This window comes from Spea bombifrons, chromosome 3 (genome assembly GCF_027358695.1).
Source record: "Spea bombifrons isolate aSpeBom1 chromosome 3, aSpeBom1.2.pri, whole genome shotgun sequence".
In the NCBI taxonomy this organism is placed as follows: domain Eukaryota; kingdom Metazoa; phylum Chordata; class Amphibia; order Anura; family Pelobatidae; genus Spea; species Spea bombifrons.
The window spans coordinates 54,749,230-54,770,925 of NC_071089.1; the positions used below are offsets into that span (position 1 = coordinate 54,749,230).

The 21,696-nt window shown below is 35.6% G+C and overlaps 1 protein-coding gene across 3 annotated transcripts in view; it reads right to left on the reverse strand.

The window, feature by feature from the left end:
* The window catches only part of SMOC2 (SPARC related modular calcium binding 2), an 87,324-nt gene that overhangs the window by 8,917 nt on the left and 56,711 nt on the right, over positions 1 to 21,696 (reverse strand). For 2 of the 3 annotated variants that reach the window (XM_053459557.1, XM_053459556.1), the window contains exons 9-11: positions 20,560 to 20,642; positions 10,269 to 10,371; positions 6,831 to 7,078 (exon numbers count right to left, since the gene is read on the reverse strand). In XM_053459557.1, the coding sequence (XP_053315532.1) occupies positions 6,831 to 7,078; positions 10,269 to 10,371; positions 20,560 to 20,642 (434 nt within the window). Of the gene's footprint in view, positions 1 to 6,822; positions 7,079 to 10,268; positions 10,372 to 20,559; positions 20,643 to 21,696 lie in introns of those variants that run through there. The other variant, XM_053459558.1, reaches the window with a different exon arrangement.

A 21,696-nucleotide genomic window follows, 5' to 3' on the forward strand; every position in this document is an offset into this window, starting at 1 on the left:
CAGCGTGAGGGGTGAAAGCTCCGCCCCCTCGCACTGACCTTTCACCCCTCACGCTGCTCCCATCACTATGCAGCCATCAGATTGCTGGGAATGTAATCTGAACGGCCAATGCGTGCTGATGCCGCCGGCCGGCTCTGCTTTAATACTTTTTTTTTTACTTTATATGGCGAGCCGATCCTGCTTACCATATAAATAAAAAAAAAGTGTTAAAGTAGCTCCGGCCGGGGGCATCAGCACGCACCGGCCGTTTAGACTACATTCCCAGCAGTCTGATGGCTGCATAATGATGGGAGCAGCGTTAGACTGCTGCAGCACCGGATGTCAGGTCAGTGACATCCTGTCAGGAGAAAGAAGACAACAGCGTGCGGCTATCAGAGGACGGAGGTCAAGAGAAGTAGAAGGTGAGTAAAGTAATGTATTTTTTGTACAAAATGTATAATATTTTTTTGAATGAAATCGGCATGTGTGTGTATGTAAGTGTGTCCCCCTATATGCCACTCTGCCTCCAGAAATGCCTTTTACCCCCCTATATGCCACTGTGTCCCATGACATGCCTTTTAACCCCCTATATGCCAGAGTGGCATATATGGGTATAAGGCATTTCTGGAGGCAGAGTGACATATAGGGGATTAAAAGGCATATGATGGGACAGAGTGGCATATAGGGGGAACATAAGGCTTTTTTGGAGTCAGAGTGCCCCATGATATGCCTTTTAACCCCCTTTATGCCACTCTGCCTCCAGAAATGCCTTATACCCATATATGCCACTCTGTCCCATGATATGCCTTCTAACCCCCTATATGCAACTCTGCCAAATAGGGGGTTAAAAGGCATATCATGGGACAGAGTGGCATAAAGGGGTATAAGGCATTTCTGGATGCAGAGTGACATATAGGAGGTCAAAAGGCATATCTGGAGGTATAGTGGCAAAAAGGGGGTTAAAGGCATATCACGGGGCAGAGGGGCATATAGGAGGGTTGAGGCATATCAGGGAGGCAGAGTGGCATATGGGGGTTAAAAGGCATATCATGGGACAGAGTGGCATATAGGGGGGCATAAGGATTTTCTGGAGGCAGAGTGCCCCATGATATGCCTTTTAACCCCCTTTATGCCACTCTGCCTCCAGAAATGCCTTATACCCCCTATATGCCACTCTGTCCCATGATATGCCTTTTAACCCCCTATATGGCAGAGTGGCATATAGGAGGTTAGAAGGCATATCATGAGACAGAGTGGCATATAGGGGTATAAGGCATTTCTGGATGCAGAGTGACATAGAGGAGGTCAAAAGGCATATCTGGAGGTATAGTGGCAAAAGGGGGGTTAAAAGGCATATCACGGGGCAGAGTGGCATATAGCAGGGTATAAAGCATATCGGGGAGGCAGAGTGGCATATAGGAGGGCATAAGGCTTTTCTGGAGGCAGAGTGCCTTTTAACCCTCTTTATGCCACTCTGCCTCCAGAAATGCCTTATACCCCCTATATGCCACTCTGTCCCATGATATGCCTTTTAACCCCTATATGGCAGAGTGGCATATAGGAGGTTAGAAGGCATATCATGAGACAGAGTGGCATATAGGGGTATAAGGCATTTCTGGATGCAGAGTGACATAGAGGAGGTCAAAAGGCATATCCGGAGGTATAGTGGCAAAAGGGGGGTTAAAAGGCATATCACGGGGCAGAGTGGCATATAGGAGGATATAAAGCATATCGGGGAGGCAGAGTGGCATACAGGGGGTTAAAAGGCATATCATGGGACAGAGTGGCATATAGGGGGTATAAGGCATTTCTGGAGGCAGAGTGGCATATAGGGGGTTAGAAGGCATATCAGGGGGGCAGAGTGGCAAGCCTTGGGGGCAGATGTGCATAACTCGGGGGTAGGTTGGCAAATAAAAGGAAAAAAAAAAAAAACCATGTCTCAATCATAGCTTATATTAAATATGAAAAAAATAGTCTACATGAATTAATAAAGAAACAAAAGTTTCTTACCAGAATATCGTGAAGAATAATGTGATCAGTGTTTTGTTCCACTTTTTCATCTAAAATGTTCGCAGTAGTAAATGTTTTGATCCCATTATGTGTAATGTATTTAATTTATTAGGGCCTTTTAACACTTTTGCTTTCTGGCATTTTAATACAAATAATGAGATAAAAAGAATGGCGAATAGTGTGACTCGGGTGTGTATAAGGGGTGCGTGTGGTTAAAGAGCTTCACCGTGAGATAAACTATATGGGGCTGGTCTCCAAATTTTTCCAGGGCTGCTTTTCAGTCCCAGTCCGGCCCTGCTTTCTTCTAATCGGGGTAGAGGGTGTGAGTGGAGGCTCCATCCTGTAACAGAACCACTCCAAAGAGGCCAGGATAATGCAGGGGACTGCCGGGACCAACAGAGTGCGGAAAGAAGATAGAGAAGAATAAGAAACAGAGAAGAACAAGAAGTGGAGATACTAAAGTGGTTGTCGGAGAAGGTAGAGAGACACTGAGAGAGTGTGTGTGAAAGAGAGAGCGTGAGTGAGATGGAGAAAACAGCAACATTAAAATATAAATTTGGAGCTTTGTCCTTAATTTTTTGCTTTTGTTGGGGTTTCTTCCTCATTTTCAGACATTCATAGGTAATTCATGGCAAATTTCATTAAAATTACCGTCCATGTAAATCCGAATGCACAAGTCTACCACGAAGTTGCCTTCAAAGTGTTTATCAGAGAAAGAAAACTTAATTAGCAAACTTCATGTATATTTCATTAGTTACTCTGATTTCAGAGATATGCTGGCATATCTCAGGGTCACTATTAACAACTATTAATCTGTAACTATCCTCCTTTGTACTTTTTCTGAACCTGTTTATTCATTTTTTTCCCAACAGTTACACAAAGAAATCGTCTCAGGGGATTGTGCAGCTGAGAGCAATACCAGTTCAAAGCTAATGCTTTCAGCTCTGTGAAACAGATAATTTCACATATTCTGAATACTGAACATTTTTTCAAGGTAGACATTCTTATCCTTTAAGATTAGGACATCACGATTTTGTAATTATTTGTTATAATCCCCCACTTTTTACCTTAGAAAGTTAATAGCTGAGCAGGGATCAGATGTTGATTTGAACTTGCACAATAATGCTGTTTAGGTATATGTGAAGAAATATATGCATAGCTGTTTGGGATATTATATAAAATACATTTCTTACAGAGGGATTGTCACAGAACTGTATACATGAAATAATGATTCAGCATTCAATTTCGAGAAACTTATGATCTTGGTTTATGACCTTTTTTTTTTTTTTTTTTCCAATTCTGAAGCTTATCCTTAAATGTTAGACACAAAAACCCTGAATAGTTGGAAGTTTTCCAAGTCAATATCTAGCTTTGTCTGGTGAATGTTTTCATTTGCCCAGTTACTAGTAGAAACACATCTATGTGCAGCTTGTGTTAAATTTCTAATCCCTTTTAAGAATAAAAAAGCATTAGGATAAAATGACTGTCTGGGTTTAGCTATTATCCTAAACAATACACAAAGTGAATGCCCCCAAAACCATGGAAGTCATATTGTGTAGCTGGATTCCACATGGCAGGATATCATTTTGCAGCACAGCAATCAATAATTTACTTAAAATTTATCACATCCACTGCTCCAATGCTCTACCTACTCTGCCCAACCCACTTAATTAGCATAAATTATTATGGGGCAGATTATAACACCAAATACCCACCAACAATACCTAGAATAACCTGGAAATTAATCAGGGCATTTCCATAGCATGAAATCACAGCACATCACAATAAAGACTCACAATACCAAACACACCTATATCCAATTACTAGCATGTACACCTATACAACTAAGGCACATACAGACATTGACACTAACAGACACCCAGGCATCCACACTTGCACATCCAAATACACTAACATGCACCATACACTGACACCCAACATAGTTTAACATTGTACAAAGCTTACAAATGCCTGCCCATACACATATACATACACATTCACGCTTTCACTTACACACAAACACACTTGCGCTTGCAGCCACATGCCTACTTGCCCTTTCAGACATTTGTCCTAACATGCATAGCATACCCCTGCTTATTTCATTATCTCTCTTCTTTCTCCTTATCTCCCCTATTCTTTACCTATCCCCATATCTCTAATTCCTCCCTTCCCTTTTTAGAATCCCCTTTCTTCTTGTCTTTTCTCATCATCTCTCTCCTTTCACTTTATTGTTCCTCCACATTTTCTGTAAGGCACTTACCTCGGGGAACTGGGATCTACCCCCTTTCTCCCATGTGTTACCTATCTCCCTCCCAATTTCTTAGTTAAGTCCTATGGTGGATGTGTACTTTAAACCTCTGTTTCAGTGCTCCCTTGTGGTGCATGTGACTTCAGTGCTGAGCACCAGGATGTGACATCATATACTGGTGCTCAGTGTCAATTGCCGGCACACAGTGTTAGGGAGTGCTGATGCAGAGGTCTGAAGGAATGGACCTCATGCTCCCTTAATATTGGCCTGGTTAGAGGGAGATTTGTGATATCCTCAACTGGCCCTGGACCCAACATCTGGAACTGCTGATACCCGGGACATGTTGCAGGACACCAAAAGTACGGGACAAGCCCAATTTGGGGACACTCCTGGGAAAAGTGGGACAGTGGGTAACTATGGAATATTAAATCTCAAAAGATATTTTGTCTTCTGCAATGGCTATTTTTACATATTTATGTTAACGTCACAAAATTAAATAAAAAACATACAATGTGTTTTCCCTATTTATTCAGTTGAATAACAAGTTCACAGATATTCTAACAAGCCATGGTGCTTAAAAAGAAGATTATTAAGAATATGAAAGCAAAAAATCAGTGCTTTCTTTTTTTTATTTTTTTAACCTGCAGACTAATTTAGTGTTTTTAAATAATCACCTCATAGATTTTAGCCAGAAACTATGTATACAACATCTCATTATCAATATTTTTTGGAACTGGTAGAAATATTTAATATCCTTTTGCTGCCAAAACCATCTTCAAGTAATGAATTATGAACACTGCAAAGAGGGGGTAATGACATGACTAATAATTCCTGATAACTAAATAATTGCACTCTAGAAACTTGTAAAAATTCATTTTTAAATCCTGCTGGAACTCCAGGCTCCTGAACTCAAAGCTTCCATAATAAACAAATTTAATGAGTGTGTGATAAGTTTGCTTTGTTTTAGGAAGATAAAAATAATACTTTTAAAGAAAAAAAAAACCCTTGTAACTATTTTAATGGGCAACGATGGAGAACGCTATGTTCTTTTCTAGTCTACATTTTAAATGTATTGCGCATGGAGTGTGTTGACAAGACCTTTTGGATATGTCGTAGAGATGGACATTTCAATTAGGAATATACTCTCTATGATTTGTATGCAGAGCCAAGCCAAGACTTTTCATAGCAAAGAAGGTGACTTTTTTGCTGACATTAACAAGAAGTAACTTAGTATGGTCTTAAACGTAGAAGATAAATGGTATCTCCCAGTTTCAATATGCAATACCACAGTTGCTAGCTATAATCCACATTTTTGTCTCCTCAAGGGTTTAGTACCTTGTCTATTAAAGTAGTCCATTCAAAATGATGATAAAGGCAGAGGAGGATTACAATAACATGTAATGCTTATAAATAAAAATACTGTGAAATATAGGGACAAATGTATTAAAAAAATAAATATTTTCTATCTATCTAAAGATGTTTGCTGTAGATCCCATATGAATTGCATAAACACAGCAGCTGCATTATTGGTAGTGAATACATTTTAAATTGATCAGGACAAACATTTTACTTAATTAATATTAAAGCTGTGCAGTTACATCTATCCTATGATAATTCAAAAAGACCAAGAGGGTTTAGAAAGAAATGGAGGGAAAATTTGTTAAGCTCCACTACTTTTCAAATATTATAATATCATATTTACATAAACTTTACTATAACAATAACCATAAGGTTTTACATTTAGGAAATTCTTAAAGGTTTGTCATCTTACAAATGTATTTATATAAATGTAAAATTAAATACCTTATTAAGAGTTACTATGGGTTAAATTGATTTCTATGATCTACATCTACCCTTATGGTACAACCACATGTACAGGATGAAAGTATCTGCTTTCAAAAAAAATGATTTAGCTACAAGAAGAGCATAACAAGTCAAGTACAACAAATGATTGAGTATAATTCCGGGGTTTTATAGATGCACTACAAAAACTATTTAAAGAGAACTAGCCATGATCTAATTTTGAAAGCACTAGACATCTCTGGTTCCTTATTGTGTTGCAGAATATTTTGTGTACTATACTTATCCTTGATTGAATACCAAACTCCAAGATTAGGGAACAAATCCTAGAATGTCAGCAATAGTCCCCAAAAGTAGAACCAATGTTTTATTACTTTCTTTCAAATGAAGAACCATTTGAGGATACTATGAAAATCTACATCACCAGATACTTCAGGACAGAGGAAGCTGCAGAACTCAGATTTAGAAAATATTCATATAAACATGGCTTTAATGAAGTGTTACAAAGGAGATTAAGCTGGCATGACGGCGAACTTTAAATGCAGGTTTTTTTTTATAGCTACATGTAATGTTTGGTGATGAAGTAATAGAAAAAAATAATATATATATATATATATATATATAGAGAGAGAGAGAGAGAGAGAGAGAGAGAGTAGATATATTACACTTGTCACACAAAATTTATTTTTAAGAAATTTTGCCTAATTTGTATGGATTTCCACAATTAAATGAAGACAAATGATACATTTATAATAGTTTTCGTGGAATGTGTTACTTATTTTACTTTACTTACCATCCTCTTGTGTTACTCCGAGACATCCCATCAGCTCATGAACTGACAAAGACTTATCATTGTTTATATCACAATACTCTACAAACTTCTTCACACACTTCTTTGGTTTTGATTTCTTCCGTAGCAGTCTCTTGAAGGGCTTAATTTCTTTTTTGCCAATGTCGCCATTTGAGTTTTTATCAAGCTGTTTAAAATACCAGTGGACAACTCTTTCTTCTAAAGTGTGGTTTGGATCTGGTTCTGAAACTCTGAGAATAAAACGTTTAGTTTAGTACATGCCATTGATGATGAAAAAGTGTACATAACATAAACAATCTTAAAATGTACATAATAATAATAGTATTCTTCAAAAAGATAATTTGTAATTATGACAAGTTCACAAAAGTCCCATACATTTTGTATGTCTTACTGATGCTGATAAAAGATTCATCATTTTTATGGATTTCCTGATTAACATGGCTTTTGGATCCGTAAAAACAACTTGTCATTAACCTAGAATGACAAGCTTAAAGAAACACCAAATACAGAGTCACGGTACCGAGCTTTCTTCAGCTAGCATCTATAAATGTTTCTCTGGCAGTTAAGATGTACAAGTTTGACTATGGATGAGAAGGTCACACAAAGTCTGCTAGGCCAACTAAGTCTTACTTGTCATGGTGTACACAAGTTTCCTTGGTTCGTTTCAAGTTGCGGTGACAATCTGTCACTGCGTCACTAGGGTTCTCACTTCCCGGGGCACATCATGTGTGAAAGAGCTGAACTAAGAGAATGTGCTCTTTTGCTATAGTAATGGTCTGCAGACATTGATTCACAAAGTGTCAATCTTATACTTGGTGGTCATATGGAATTACTACAGTGATGGTAACTCCCCTGCAGAATTGCATTTAATGCTATAATTTGTGTCACAACTACTAAAATAATTAAACACAAGTACAAATCAGATTCATTTGATCATGCTCCTTTAAATGTGTTTATGGTACTGCTATATTACTGGGACCCTTTGCTGTGCCTGTTTCCTTATGCCAAAAGCTACTCATTGTCACCTATAGTGTAAGTGCACCAATTGGGTGATGAGTTTATGTGATATTTCTGCACTTGGTTACAGAAAAAAAGTTTGAAAAAGACTCATATAAAGTGTTCTTCATCCATTGTCTGTTGTATAAATTGTGAGACAATGTTTAAAATAAATTGTATACGAGTGGTTGTGAGAAAAAATGGGAGCTGTCCTCTGTCTGGCAGGGATGACCTTTGCTTTGCATATCTTGTCTGCATGTTATACAGGGAGAAGGAAGAGGATGAAGAATGACTTGTGGATGATTGTTAGTAGGAGAGAAGTTATAGCAGGAATCACTGTATGTAAGCAATAGTTTTCTTGGTTTCCAGCTTCCAATTTAATTAGGTGCTAATGACTTTGAGGAAGGGCATGTCTGGCCATGTTAAATTTCCATCAAATGGCCACATTATTACATTATTATTATAGCACATGTTACAGATTCTTGCTTACTCAAGTCAGAATGAATATGGGAAAATATAGGAAATGTGTACATGGCTAATTATAACACTGGATGGTCAGTATCTGCTGCAATTGGTGTTAGTTGCTTCATCTGTCATGTGATGATTAGATGCATCAATAATATCTAAAACAATGTCCTTTTTAATCCTTCCAACTGCTAGGTTATTTTTCAGTGTTTTTGTTACAGTAAAAAATATACACAATGGTAGCCAGTTGTCATAGGAAAATCAAGGTTGAAGAAGAGGAAACTATCACTATATATACTGGAACAATTTGTGATCAACATAGGTACCATATGGTAAATCTAAAAGTACTCCGAGATTTTAATTATTTAGGTATACCCAGTGATGTATCTTGATTGCTTGACATAGAACAGTTTCCCAGCGCTGCATTTTCGCACACGTGCCACCAAGTACGTTCACCCTAGAGGCTGAGTTGGTTAGGATCTGTTTTCCATAGTGTATATGAGCCGGTTACAAGGGAGATCTCTGATCTTCCCCAATGGCTTTAAAAAAAAAGTGGCTTGCCAGGGAGCCTGACCACCCAATAGGATGACCTGCCTCTGGTTATGTAGCAGAGGGACTGTCGACCAAGGCCTAGTCAACCTAGGTCAGAATACACCGCTGGGTATACCTATAACTTCCTGATTAATGTTTGCTAATTATATCTTGAGAAACGAGAAGTATTTTAGTTGTAACAATTTGTGCTCACTATAGGGAGAAACATGGAAAAATCTTTGAAGATTTTTGGTCTACTGTCAAGGGACAATGGTTGATAATACTAATTGAATATGTTGATCAGATTTAGTTCTGTTAGTATACTCACAAAAATAATTACACAACCCATTATCTACTTTATATTAAACAGTTTAGTTATCAATATGAAAATATTCTAAATATTAAATAGTTAGCATCCATTTTAGATTTAGAAAACATACAGGTGTAAGACATCTTTTCCTGGTGACATCATCTTAATTTTTAATAGGAATTTAGAAAAATGTATTTTTGTTAAATTAATATAATTAGTATTTTTTATATTATTCAAAAAATAATAATATCCATTTAAGAGACACACACAATACCTGCAATGAGTATACTCTTTTAATGAGCATATTGGTTTAAGTAGAAAAACAAGCTAGCTACAGTCTGTAGGGTTATCTAACAGGATTGTAGGGCGGATTAACATACAACTGCTGTATCATATACCACTGCAGGCTGTAGGTTACTAAAAAAGCTAAATGAAGCTAAATGATAAAAATATTGTTGGGAAACTTTTTTCAAATTTTACAGAACGCTTTAACAGAGCTATTAAATTGCCCTCATGTTTCCAGCTTGACATCTTTATGTTTAGAAGAGCTCTTCCTCACCTCAAAGCTGGCTGCCATTTTAACATACTAATCCAGCTGGCTTGCAGATGTATCCTACCTTGACAAATAAGCATCACTTGTGCGACTTGATAGAATAAATCTGTGTTTTTCTAAGAAGAAAAAAGAACTTCTGGCTCTGAGAATGGCTTCTTTCCATTCTGTCAGGCTAACTTCTAAGATACTTTCTAAGTAAAATGCCTTAGTCGTGTTTATCTATTGCATTTCACTGTGGTGTGACAGGCTTACAATTATACTGTGAGACATGGTAAGGCATTGTTAAAATATTTAGTTTAAGGATCAACACTTCAAATAAGGGATTATTCTCCCAAATGGGTAACATTCGACAGAGTCCCTTTTTAAGGAAGACACAGTTTAGAATAACAAGACGTATTGCCAGTGCTAATTTTGGTATGCTACTACTACAGCATACGGTTTTGTTATCGCCCTTCATTATATATAATTACAGATGGATACATAGTTATTTTCTGCAAATTGTATGTCTTGAATGCACAATTTAAACCAAAAGGGAGGAAATGTCTTTTTTAATGGAATTGCTTACCTGCTTGAAGAAGAAGACATATCAGATACTGCATGCACCATATCTGTAGTCAAGGCATCCAGCACACTTGTGAGAAATTCATGCTTTTTTGCTCCAGGGCACCCTATTTTAGATAAATCAAATAATTGTATGTTTAGTTATAATATATGTACTATATATATATATATATATATATATATATATATATATATATATATATATATAATGTTGTGGTAGCATAGCTGTTTTTCATGGAAAACAGGGAAATTTCTAACTGTGAATTAAGCATGTCTGAAAAAGAAGAAAATCAAGGTGTTGCAATGGCTCAATCAAAGTGCAGACCTCAACCCGATTGCAATGCTGTGGTGGGACCTTAAGAAAGCTGTGCATAAACAAACCTCAATGAACTGAAGCAACGTTGTAGAGATGAGTGGCCCAAAATTCCTCCACAATGATGTGAGGGACTGATAAAGTCATACAGAAAAGATTACATCAAGGTGGTTCTACCAGCTATTGAATTTTCACATATGGCTTCTCCATTTTTGCTTTATTTTTGTTGAATAAATCATGACATGGTGTTCAAAGAGCATGTACTTTCCTTTTCACACCCCTTTTCATATGTTAATGTTTTATAATTTATATTTTTGTATCAATATAATAAATAATACATTTTGTCAATAAATCTAGGTTTATCTAATTATTTTTATCACTATATATTGGATGTTTTTATTGAATTACTTGCGATACATATTTGACATTGAATCCAGACCAATGTTTTTGGTCTATTAACTTTATTAGATTACTATAAAAATTTAATTTTTTTTGATAGTTAAAGTTATTTATAAATAGAAAAAAGTTTAACAAAAATATACCGTTTCATCTAATACAATAAAATTGTATGGAATTGTTGCTTTACTTTCCACCACCTTCCCTCTGCTAATGTCAAAAGTTTAGCAAATGTGACTGGTCCAGGAGAACAAAGCCAAATGTGTACACAGACGCTTTAGGTGAGCAAGTTTCATAAAAGAAATAGTACATTCTTTTGCTAAGTTACATTATCTACAAATACATTTTTGTTTCTAAAAAAAACTTCTCAAATGTTTTAGAATCCAGTTCAAGGGCACTTCAGGCAAAAATGAACCTGTTCTTTTTGTATACAAACACATTCCATAGTGTCATATGCAGATAGGCACAGATCTCTGGAAAATAGTTTACTTTACCAGAATATACAATAAAATTGAAATCTATTTTATCTTGAGTTGTTACAGAAAATCAAAAGTTTTTGGGTCTATTAAGGGGTATTTACAAAAAAACTACATTTTAAATCTTACAAAGATCTTGTTTGGTCTTGCTTAGTCAAGAGTATTTTAGCTTTTCTTCCACATTCCAGATATTTCAATGGAATGCCTATGTTGTACGCCAAGACATAATTGACAACGTATATTTGTAGATCTCTTGTGTGGTCTCCTGAACTTGGATGCATTGATTTCATGCAGAGATATTCCTACATGTTAAGCTATATGACAGGATGACAGCACCCAAAACCAAACTGCATTATATATAAAATATGAAATAATACACCATAGGCTCGAGAGCTTATCATATTAAAATAGTTTTACCCTACTTGTATTATTAGAAAACAAAAGTATACCCAGAGTAAATACACCATTCATACGAAATAATACGTTTTATGTCTAAAGCAAATATGTGATGTTAAGCTGTCATGTAAGAAAGGTGTTTTCTTTGTTCTAAATACATATTCACATTAGGCATGAGTAATAAATGAGTTTCTAGGCTTCTCATATGAATATATATGAGAACTATAGATATATCATTGTTAAGACTGCCATATAAGGTAATCACTCCATGTTAACTGAAAGGGTATAAAGACTCATGGTTAGGACCTCTACCTCTATGTCTACCTATATCCTCCACCCCACCCATCCTCCATCCGTTCTCCTCCATCTTTAAAGAACAAGAAGACGAGCCTATATCACCCAAGTTCTATCATGTGTCATCAATTAGTACTGTATATATACTACTTTGGTCTAACAAATAAACCTAGTTGGGAACACATGGAAGCTGTAATTTTGACTGATCTTTGGTCACTAAGACATTTAGATATTTAGTCGAAACAAATATCTAAAATTTCATACAAACATGATATAGACTTGATAAAGTCAATTGTTAACATGTTTTATAATTATCATTGATGTTGTTTATTATTATTTGTTGTAATTAGCTCTGATTGAGACACTGATTGAGATATCTTGGAACCTCCCATGGCTGGGTACCCTGAGCTTACCCTTTCCTGCTCCTTTTAGATGACAGGAAGGAGATGTGGACACGGCAGTTAAACACTAAAGAGCTTAAAAAGTAGTCAGAGAGTAGGCAGAACATGAAAAAGGCAGGGGACATTACCAAGATAGTTCTCCTGCCCTGACACTAATGACACTAATCCAGAGTCCCAATGACCCAAATATTGTGTAGTTGATGCGGTGACTATGCACAGCAAGCAAAAACGATTCAGACAAAAATGTTTGTTTAGTTTTTGCCAGATTTGTTTTTAAGCAACACATTTTTGCAGCAGCAGAGGCAGAGCAGGGCACAGGGTAGGCACTGTGAGATAGACTGAATCCCACCCATATTAAAAAGAAGGAGCAAGGAAGGACATTGAGGCAAAGGGCCAGGCACTTGTAGGATGACACATCCAGCCACAAGACTGATCCCCTATTTTAGGAAAAATAAGAATTGATTCCCTAAGGGATAGACGGTGAAAGAGAAGCAGCAGCAGTAGTATATCTAATTCTTGTCCCTTCCCCTTGTAAATGCTGATTGGCCAGAGGGAAAAAGTAACCAATCACAGCCATGACCATTATATTCAAAATATATTCAAATTATTCCCATCTTATGTTACTAACTAACCTTTAACAACAGAATAGCTCAAAAGTGAATCAGATTATTTTCACAATGATGAGGGACTGCAGATTCAGACTTGCTAAATGTCAGCGCACTGATTCATTTTGTCTGTGAATACTAAACTAATGATGCCTGAAAATTTATGAAAGGCTCGTAGTTCTCCCTTTGCACGATTTGTTAAATTTCATTTCATACAGCTGTGAAGATTGTGTGGTTTTGACAGCATAAATAAATGTGTTGTTAAAGGGCTGAAGTTGAAACCGCACAGGGTTGCATTGCATTTTGAGAGATTTAACACAAAATTAAGTGTTTACCTAAAGGATAGTTTTACCCGCAAATATGTTCTACATTTTAAAAACAGAAAGAAGTTGCTGAAATCCTAGACCAATAACAGACAGGCTGGGAAAAAGTAAACACAAACCTCTACAAGCCTTGACCACTATATGGAAACAAAGCTTTACTCTAGAAACTCTAGAAAGCTAGAAAGATGCTGTCAATGTAGTATGCTTTAAAATGTATTTAGAAAGCTTTGATAATTAGTAACACTTATTCAATATACTGTACATCTTTGCTAAGTTTCCTAGTCATTTTAACAATAATTAAAATTTTCTGATTTTGGGGGGTTTCATTGTCCTGAAACTTTTCATCCTAACCATATTTACCTATATCCCATTATCTTCCTCCACCTCATATTTTCCTCTTTCACCCTGCCTCTAGTTACCTGTGTATTTATCATTTGTTTCTGGCTGTATAAATAACCATGATTACCATGAGTAAGATTTAAAAGACAATGGTCTCACTTTATAATGGATGTGGTTCAGGTTTGTGGCCATAAACCTTCTCCCATGTTTCCCTGTTGAGGAGCAACAGTTTCTCTTTGGGACCTAGATGTCCTTCATTCCACTTACGATGCCCCTCTTTTTTCTAGAGGGACATCAATAATGTGTATATAAACATTGATATTAAGCTATTTACCTACATAGCTAATAACTAGTCAGAAAGTGACATAAAGTGTTTTGGTAAGGCCCTGCTTCTAATTCTCTGACCTCTGACCACACCACCCCACACAAAATTGTTCTTCGTTTGTCATCTGCAATACTGCAAGGGTGTACACACTGTCTGGTAAATTTAACATTATGTCCATCTTACTGTATGGGTTTGGTCTTGTCCACCCCCACTCACTTTTCTAGTTTTCCCCACTACAAGCATTTATTTCTGCCCCTTGATGAAGCCATTGCCTCAGAAGAGGAAGAGCTCCAGGTAGCTTACTCAAGGAAGTTCCCAGGTATGTTTATCACTGGAGAGCTCAAAAGTTGCACCAAATTAGTTTTGCATTTTAGTTCATTAGAAGCATGGTTATCCTATAATTTACATTTACTTTTTATATACCAACTGCACCATAGTAAATTTATGGATTACATTTGGAGCAAAAAAAACATGCATCTCCAAAAAAAATTATGGAGCAAAAAAAACATGCATCTCCATGTGGGCAACAGCCAACTAGCCTCCTGTCAAATAAATTAATGTGGAAGGTGAACTTAAATGAATATCCAGTCTTGCTCTATAAACAATCTACATTTCAGGACCGTGGAAGAAATATTTGTCCAAGCTAGAATAAGACCTATGTATGTGTATATATTTTTGTACCATGCATGCCTAGGCACAGAGCCAAGGATTAATCTTTCTTTAAACAATTGATTTAGCTGCCAAGCTAACTTCACCTTATGTTCGCAGCTTTTTTCATCATTTGAATGTGGTATTTAAAACATTTGCGTATCCCTTCCATTGGAGTTACATGTTGAGAATAAAAATAGTTGTCGTACAATATTTCATGGGTTTCCTTGTACCTGCAATTTATAATCGGATACAAGGGGGGAAAACACTAGACAAAAACATGTTGAGTAGAATTTAAACAATGTGTTTGGCTGCCAGAACTGTAGAGTACTGTTTGTGTAAAGTATGTTTATGGTATAAACCAGGCCTTACACATTCTACAAAGTATCATAAAATATATGACTTATACTACAGGTTGTGATGTTTTTTGTCCAATGCACCACTGCCTAGCATGTTCTATAGCCAAAAATTCATCTAGGGCCTGAATCTAAAACAGTAGAAATGACACTTGCCTAAGGTGGCACTTTTTTTAGGATCAGGAATAGAAAAAGCTAAGTCCAGGACCTTGATGCTTAACTTCTTATCTTCTTAAACTTCGGAGTGTAGGCTTTGCAAGGGGGCAGGGCTAAATGTGCATAAAGGTGGAGGTTTGGGAATGGCTTGGAGGACTGGGTGGCATGTGGGCTGCTCCTCTGCCCTGGAGGACATTGACCTGGAGATGCTAAACCCCGAGAGTTTCCAGGTATGGTCATATGCATCTGGGTTTTTTTGGCTGTATGTTGAATAAGTGTTAAAAAAGAAAAAAAAAATAATAATGATAATCTAGTATGTCAAAGACATTAAATTAGACCAATTCATGTTTCTTCTCCCCTAGATGGTAATGAGCCTATAGTAGGAATCCATCTTTATATAGGAAACAATTAACATCAGTATATGACATCCATAAAATAGTATAGTAGTGCATTTAATAATAATAATAATAATAATAATAATAATAATAATAATAATGGGAGTAATTGTTAAACACATGGCTGAAATGCATACAAACACTTACAAAACAGAGCATATTTAAGTTGTATAGGCAAATTAATATCTAGAGTAATTTTAATAGCCCAAAATTATTTTGTTATATCATGTCATGCAGAAATACAATGGCATTAGGAAATTAGACATATCCCTTGTGTAAACTTAAATTTACCTTTAATTAAGGAAGTATTTTATTACTATAATTCTGTCAACTACTTAAAGAAGTCATTTCATTACTAAGTAGCTTTGTGGTTAAAAACATCTTAAAACTCTGTAAATAGTTTGAGTTTGTATGTTGCTGTCACAGCATAGTATAATGATATCTATGGAAATATCTTTGAGTATGATTTAATTTGTGGCATGTGCTAGCTATTTCAAATTGTAGCTAGGCAATATCTTAAGGGTCCGGAACACAAGATTCTGCAATAGCAACAATTAAAGGAACACTATATATACATCACACAATAGGATCTATTATATTAAATGATCGATTATATAATATTAAGGGATGTGAATCGCTGGGAAAATCTCGACTTTAGGAATTGTTATCCAGTTATACTGTAATCTCCATGTGATAATCAAAACAAAAACGTACTCCAAGGCAGTTTTACATGATTACATTAAAATACACATTGCTAATGTAATAAACCCATGTCTTTTATTGCTGAAATGTATTCAATTATTTAGTTTAAAAGCTTAGATCTGTATAGAGGGGGTTTAAAATATAATTATCTGGCAAACAACCATGTTATTAAAATGAGCCACAACACTTTTTTTAATAGCCAAAATTATTGTTAGTTGTTCGTCCAAATGGGCATGACATTAGGGGGTGAAATCTAATGCAACGGATTCATTTGCAGTGTTCACTATGCAGGGCATACAATATATTTATAAATAGAACATTTAAAATCCAAAAGCAATGAAATAAGCTTAAATTCACCACTGAGCGGTTAGTTTTCCTGCTGAGAGTATTGGTTTTCATTAAAAAAAAAATCCTGGCCTAAAGTTCTTTTGCTACCATGCAAGAGTGGTTTTAATTTCTCACAAAAATGTAGTTCAAGGCTTAATGCCACCGAATCTTGGTTAACATATGGATATTTTATGAATATAGTCCAATATTACTCTAAGGAATACAGATATCCAAGTATTATTGGATATGCTTAATAAACAGATTAACAAAATGCTTATCCGTTCATACTTTGGGTTTTAGGTGAGAGGCTGGGCAAATAATTGTAGTTTTGCTCTAATGATATATGATATCTGTTAACAGGTGAAAACTTTACTTTTTTTTTTCTTTTTATTGCAAGCTATTCATGAATGTTAACAAGCTATCCATCACATGCTAAAAATACTAATATTATTTATTGTTTTACATCATAATCTGCAGCACTGTACAATGATGCAAAAAAAAAGAAAATCAAAAATGTGTGCCCATTTCCCATCCATATTCTGCCCACTCACTGCCTACTTCTACCTGCTCCCTGCCCAGTCCGTCTACTAAAGGTTGTCTAGGGTTAGTCCTCCCTTCTGTATGGCCAGCCCTGACCTCCACAAGAAGAAGGCTCTAGGCAGGCTGCCCTGGGAATACAGACATGATGTAACTGAGGCACATCTCTCTAAACGTATCACGTTCACAAACATTTTCTTTTTCTTTCTTTCTTTCTTTCTTTCTTTCTTTCTTTCTTTCTTTCTTTCTTTCTTTCTTTCTTTCTTTCTTTTTAACTTGCCTGATGATTTATACAGTATATACAAACAGCTTTTCTATAGGTCTACATATATGCATGATATGACAACTCAAGAGAGGGCTTCAAGAATAATTCTTTGCAATTTTCTTTATGTATTATTATTAAGTGTAGCATCATAGAGAGTAAACATTTTTATAAAGCAGTAACATTCCTTAGGATATTTTTATACAAATATTTGGTACTTGGTAGTTCTAAGTTGTGTGATACAGAGGAATTTTAATAGGGATACTTATAAAGACAAATACTTTTTTGTCTTTCTAAATATAGTTTGTACACCAATGTACTATAACTTCGCAATTATATTGAAAATGTGTTTGTTTATTAGCAACACTTTACAGATTAGGGTTGCAGGATAAATGTATTATTTTCAAGCTCTTGAAAATAAAATATATTCAAGCTGATTAATGTAGCAGATATCTCTCTTCTTTCTGTCACAAGTATTTTGGAAATCATGCAATTTTACTTTGCTGTCTCGTTTTCTGTACCAGAGTACAAATAAGAAGGTAAAGTAATATGATGCCAGCTAGTGATAATAGTGTTGTGACATACAGCACTATGGAATATAATGGTGCTATGTAAAACAATAAATAATAATAATATAAATGAACTACTTTGAATGACACTCAAAATGTTAATGTTTGGTAAGCTGTTAGCTAGAGACGGCATCCGAAAAGCATTACAAAGTTCATTCATCTTCTTTCTCAGCACAAAAAAAATCGACTTAAGGAAATAAATCGAAATACTCATGCCAGCAGCGGTAAAACTGACTGGGTTTGCAAAATGCATTATTTAACTATTGGTGTTGAAGGTGCTAACCTTTATCTTAGCGTTGGATTAATGATAAACATATGATGGCTATACTGATATAAAACTGTGCTTTTTTGAGTTGCTTTAGAGATACTCCACTCCACTACCTGAATTCTCTTTCAGAACGTTTAAACTGTTTTCTTCTCTATCAGGTTTTTGTGTCCTTTTATCTTTATATGCTGGATTACACTTTATTTGCCAGTCTTTCAAAATATAGTACTACTGATTTTTATTTTATTTTGCACAAATGTAATATTTTGCAGTAATAATATCAAAAGATTTGTACTGTGCCCCACAAGGGTTGTTAAAACAGTATTTCACATAATACAAGGCTGATTAACGTATCTATGCAAATACATTTTAGTGAGCTATTAGTTGGTATTCTCTTGGATAGAACAAATAATTCATATACAGCTTAGCAATAAATCCCTCATAATTTATTATTGTAGGCTGAATATTTAAAATAACTAAACTAAATTCCATCAGGGCTTTTATTTTTCCTAAACTAAAATATATTAGGTGCTGGCATGGGTCCCAAAGTCTATGAGTTGCAGAACTGGAAGCAAATATGAATCAGCTGGGACACTGCCCTTTAAAACTTTGTAAGCCCCCAAAGTGTCTGGCAAACAGTTCTGTTCATCAGAAAGAAAGACTGACTCCTGCTCAGCTAACATGTCAGCCAAGTTGTCTCCTTTACGAAGGTGTTAGAAATAATGAGTATTATAACCAACTTCATTACCATCTAAACTCAATAGTAAGCTCTTTGCTGGTCAAGGAGAATATTACAACTTTAATTAGAAAAAAAACTCCAATAAATAATTTATTTTGAATTGTAATTCACACTTTCTTATGTGAACTTTAACTGTTTAAAGATTTTTTTGAAGCCACACAACATGAATCAACACTGTATATTGTTTCCTCTATTTAGGTATAACAGTTGATAAGACATTGGGTGATGTGCTATTGTAGTATATGGCATGGTAGGTTTAGACAACTACCTACTATTTAAAGTAGAGCTGTTAAAATCAACCCTCATTGACAAATTCACCTGGTTTAATACCTAAAATATTTGTTAAAGTAAAAAAATCCTAACACTATATAATGGAGTTTACTAAGCTCAATAGGGTTACTCATTTACATCAAATAGTAGCTTTCTTAATAAAGGTGAATGTTGACCCCCATGAAGAAAAAGTCTGTGAAACACTGCTAAGCAAAAACCTTTTGCAGAACATGTTTCTATGGAAGCTTTATTAACTGGGAGGGGTTAGAGAGCAAGCTCTTGTGCAAAATAACACACATCATATCCTGGTGATTATTTTAGGAGGATAAAAGCCTATTAACACAAGGATACATTTTAAATTTGGAGCAAATACATGCATATCTAGGTGCTCACACAAGCGGGACATCTTCTGCTTCTGTACCAGTAATACAAAGTTTGTTCATGTTTTATTAATATACTCTATATTGTTATTGGTGGAAAGTTCCTTGGTTTAACCAGAGTCTCAGGGAGGAGTTCTGCTTTCCCAGGGCTCTGGGTTTGTGTCTTCTTTGTAAAGTATGGCAAGTATTTTTTTATGGGCTATATTATGCTGTTTAGCATAGAAAGCAAATATTTCTCAATTTGATAATTGATCTTTTCTACAATTTATTAGCACTACAGGCCTCCATTGTAGCTCCCACGTGGCCTTCGCACAATGCTCGGAAGCTGAGCTAGGCAAGGTGGTGGTTGAGCTACGGTGGGCAGGTAGCCATGCCTATGGCTGTGCTCACTAGTGCCTAAGGCCTCATCCACTTCCCCTTCTAGCTGTACCCTACAATTCAGATGTTCCAACTTGGACACCTCCAATGTTGTGTATGCTCTGAGCTGAAAGTTATATTTCACTAGCACAAAATATATATTCACATAACCAATGGGCAAGCTTTACCAGGGAACTTTCTGGCCTGGCTAATCCCTGTCTAGTTTCCACACATTCCTGCCCCGATCTTGCCGATTCTGCCCCTCTTAAAATCTCTTGGGAGTTAACCCAATCCCTACGCATTGCTAGACATCTTCTTTAAGGTAGAAAACTAAAAGAAGCTGTAGAAGGAGCGCTTTGTGGGGCAGCTCTGAGAAGTGAAGACTTAGTAGTCAACTTCAAGGTTAATATTATGGGAATGCTAGAACGTGAAATGATGTAATAAAGTCTGAGCCAGAGACTTACCTTGTAATTGTCTTCCTCTAAACAAATCCTTTGTTTTGGAAGGGTGAGCTCGTGCACTATTGTTACACTTTGGTTGTTCATATCTGGAAATTTAGAATAATGACATTATTTGATTTGTACAATACTATAAATTATCAAGTTAGTTATCAAACGTTACATAAAAGACTGATGTGTTATCGACAAAAAAACTACAATACCATAATAAGCCTATTTCAGAGCTCTTAAAATATACATTTCATTTATTGATCTTATGTAACGTAAGACATTCTCTTAGTCGATGATAATTTGATCTATTTCCAAGTGCTGATCATTGCTTCAGTCACTGGTATCTACATTAGGCTTACTTTTCAGACATGCATTCCAAGGCATTGCCTATAATACTTATACAATTAACACTTCTGGCTTTCATTATTGTCCATCAGGGAACATTGTGCCAGCTTGCATTCCGCTGCTTTAGGTTTTGTGTTTTAAAATAGCATCAACTGAGGTTTTCTCACAGCATGTTTATTAACTAATAACTTAATAAACATGCTGTGAGAAAACCTCAGTAAATGCTATTTTAAAACATTGCTATTTGAGAAGAGCATCAACCACAATAGTATAAATTTTTGAACTAACAATCTTTTTAATTTTTTTTTTGGTAAGTACTCCTTTTTCAGAGCAACCTAAAATAAAGCAAAACCTAATATACATACTTTGTATGGATGTCCCTTGAAGTCTCAAGACTTTTAGTTTGAGAATGTAAAATAAATAATATTTTCCAGTGCCAAACCTATAGTACAGCACATGGAAATTGGTATACCGTTATGGTTATAGTCACTGATGAGTGATATCTAAACCCCCTTAAGGATGTCCTGTATTTTAATGGGATACACAAGTGAAAAGTGCTTAAATTAATTACCAAACACAAATTACTGGTATACTGTATATATATTTAATGTCATCTACAACATATAAAATATTGACTTTTTTGTTTTGTCCGTTTAGTGATTTGAAAGAACACTAATGGTTAAACAATTGTAGCTTATGCTAGGTGATAGCTGAGAGTTTTAGGTTTTTGCTGTGAGCAGTCTATATTTTTCCTAACCACACTCTAAACTTTGGCTAGTTGAGAACCTCCTGCAGTTCTCCAAACAG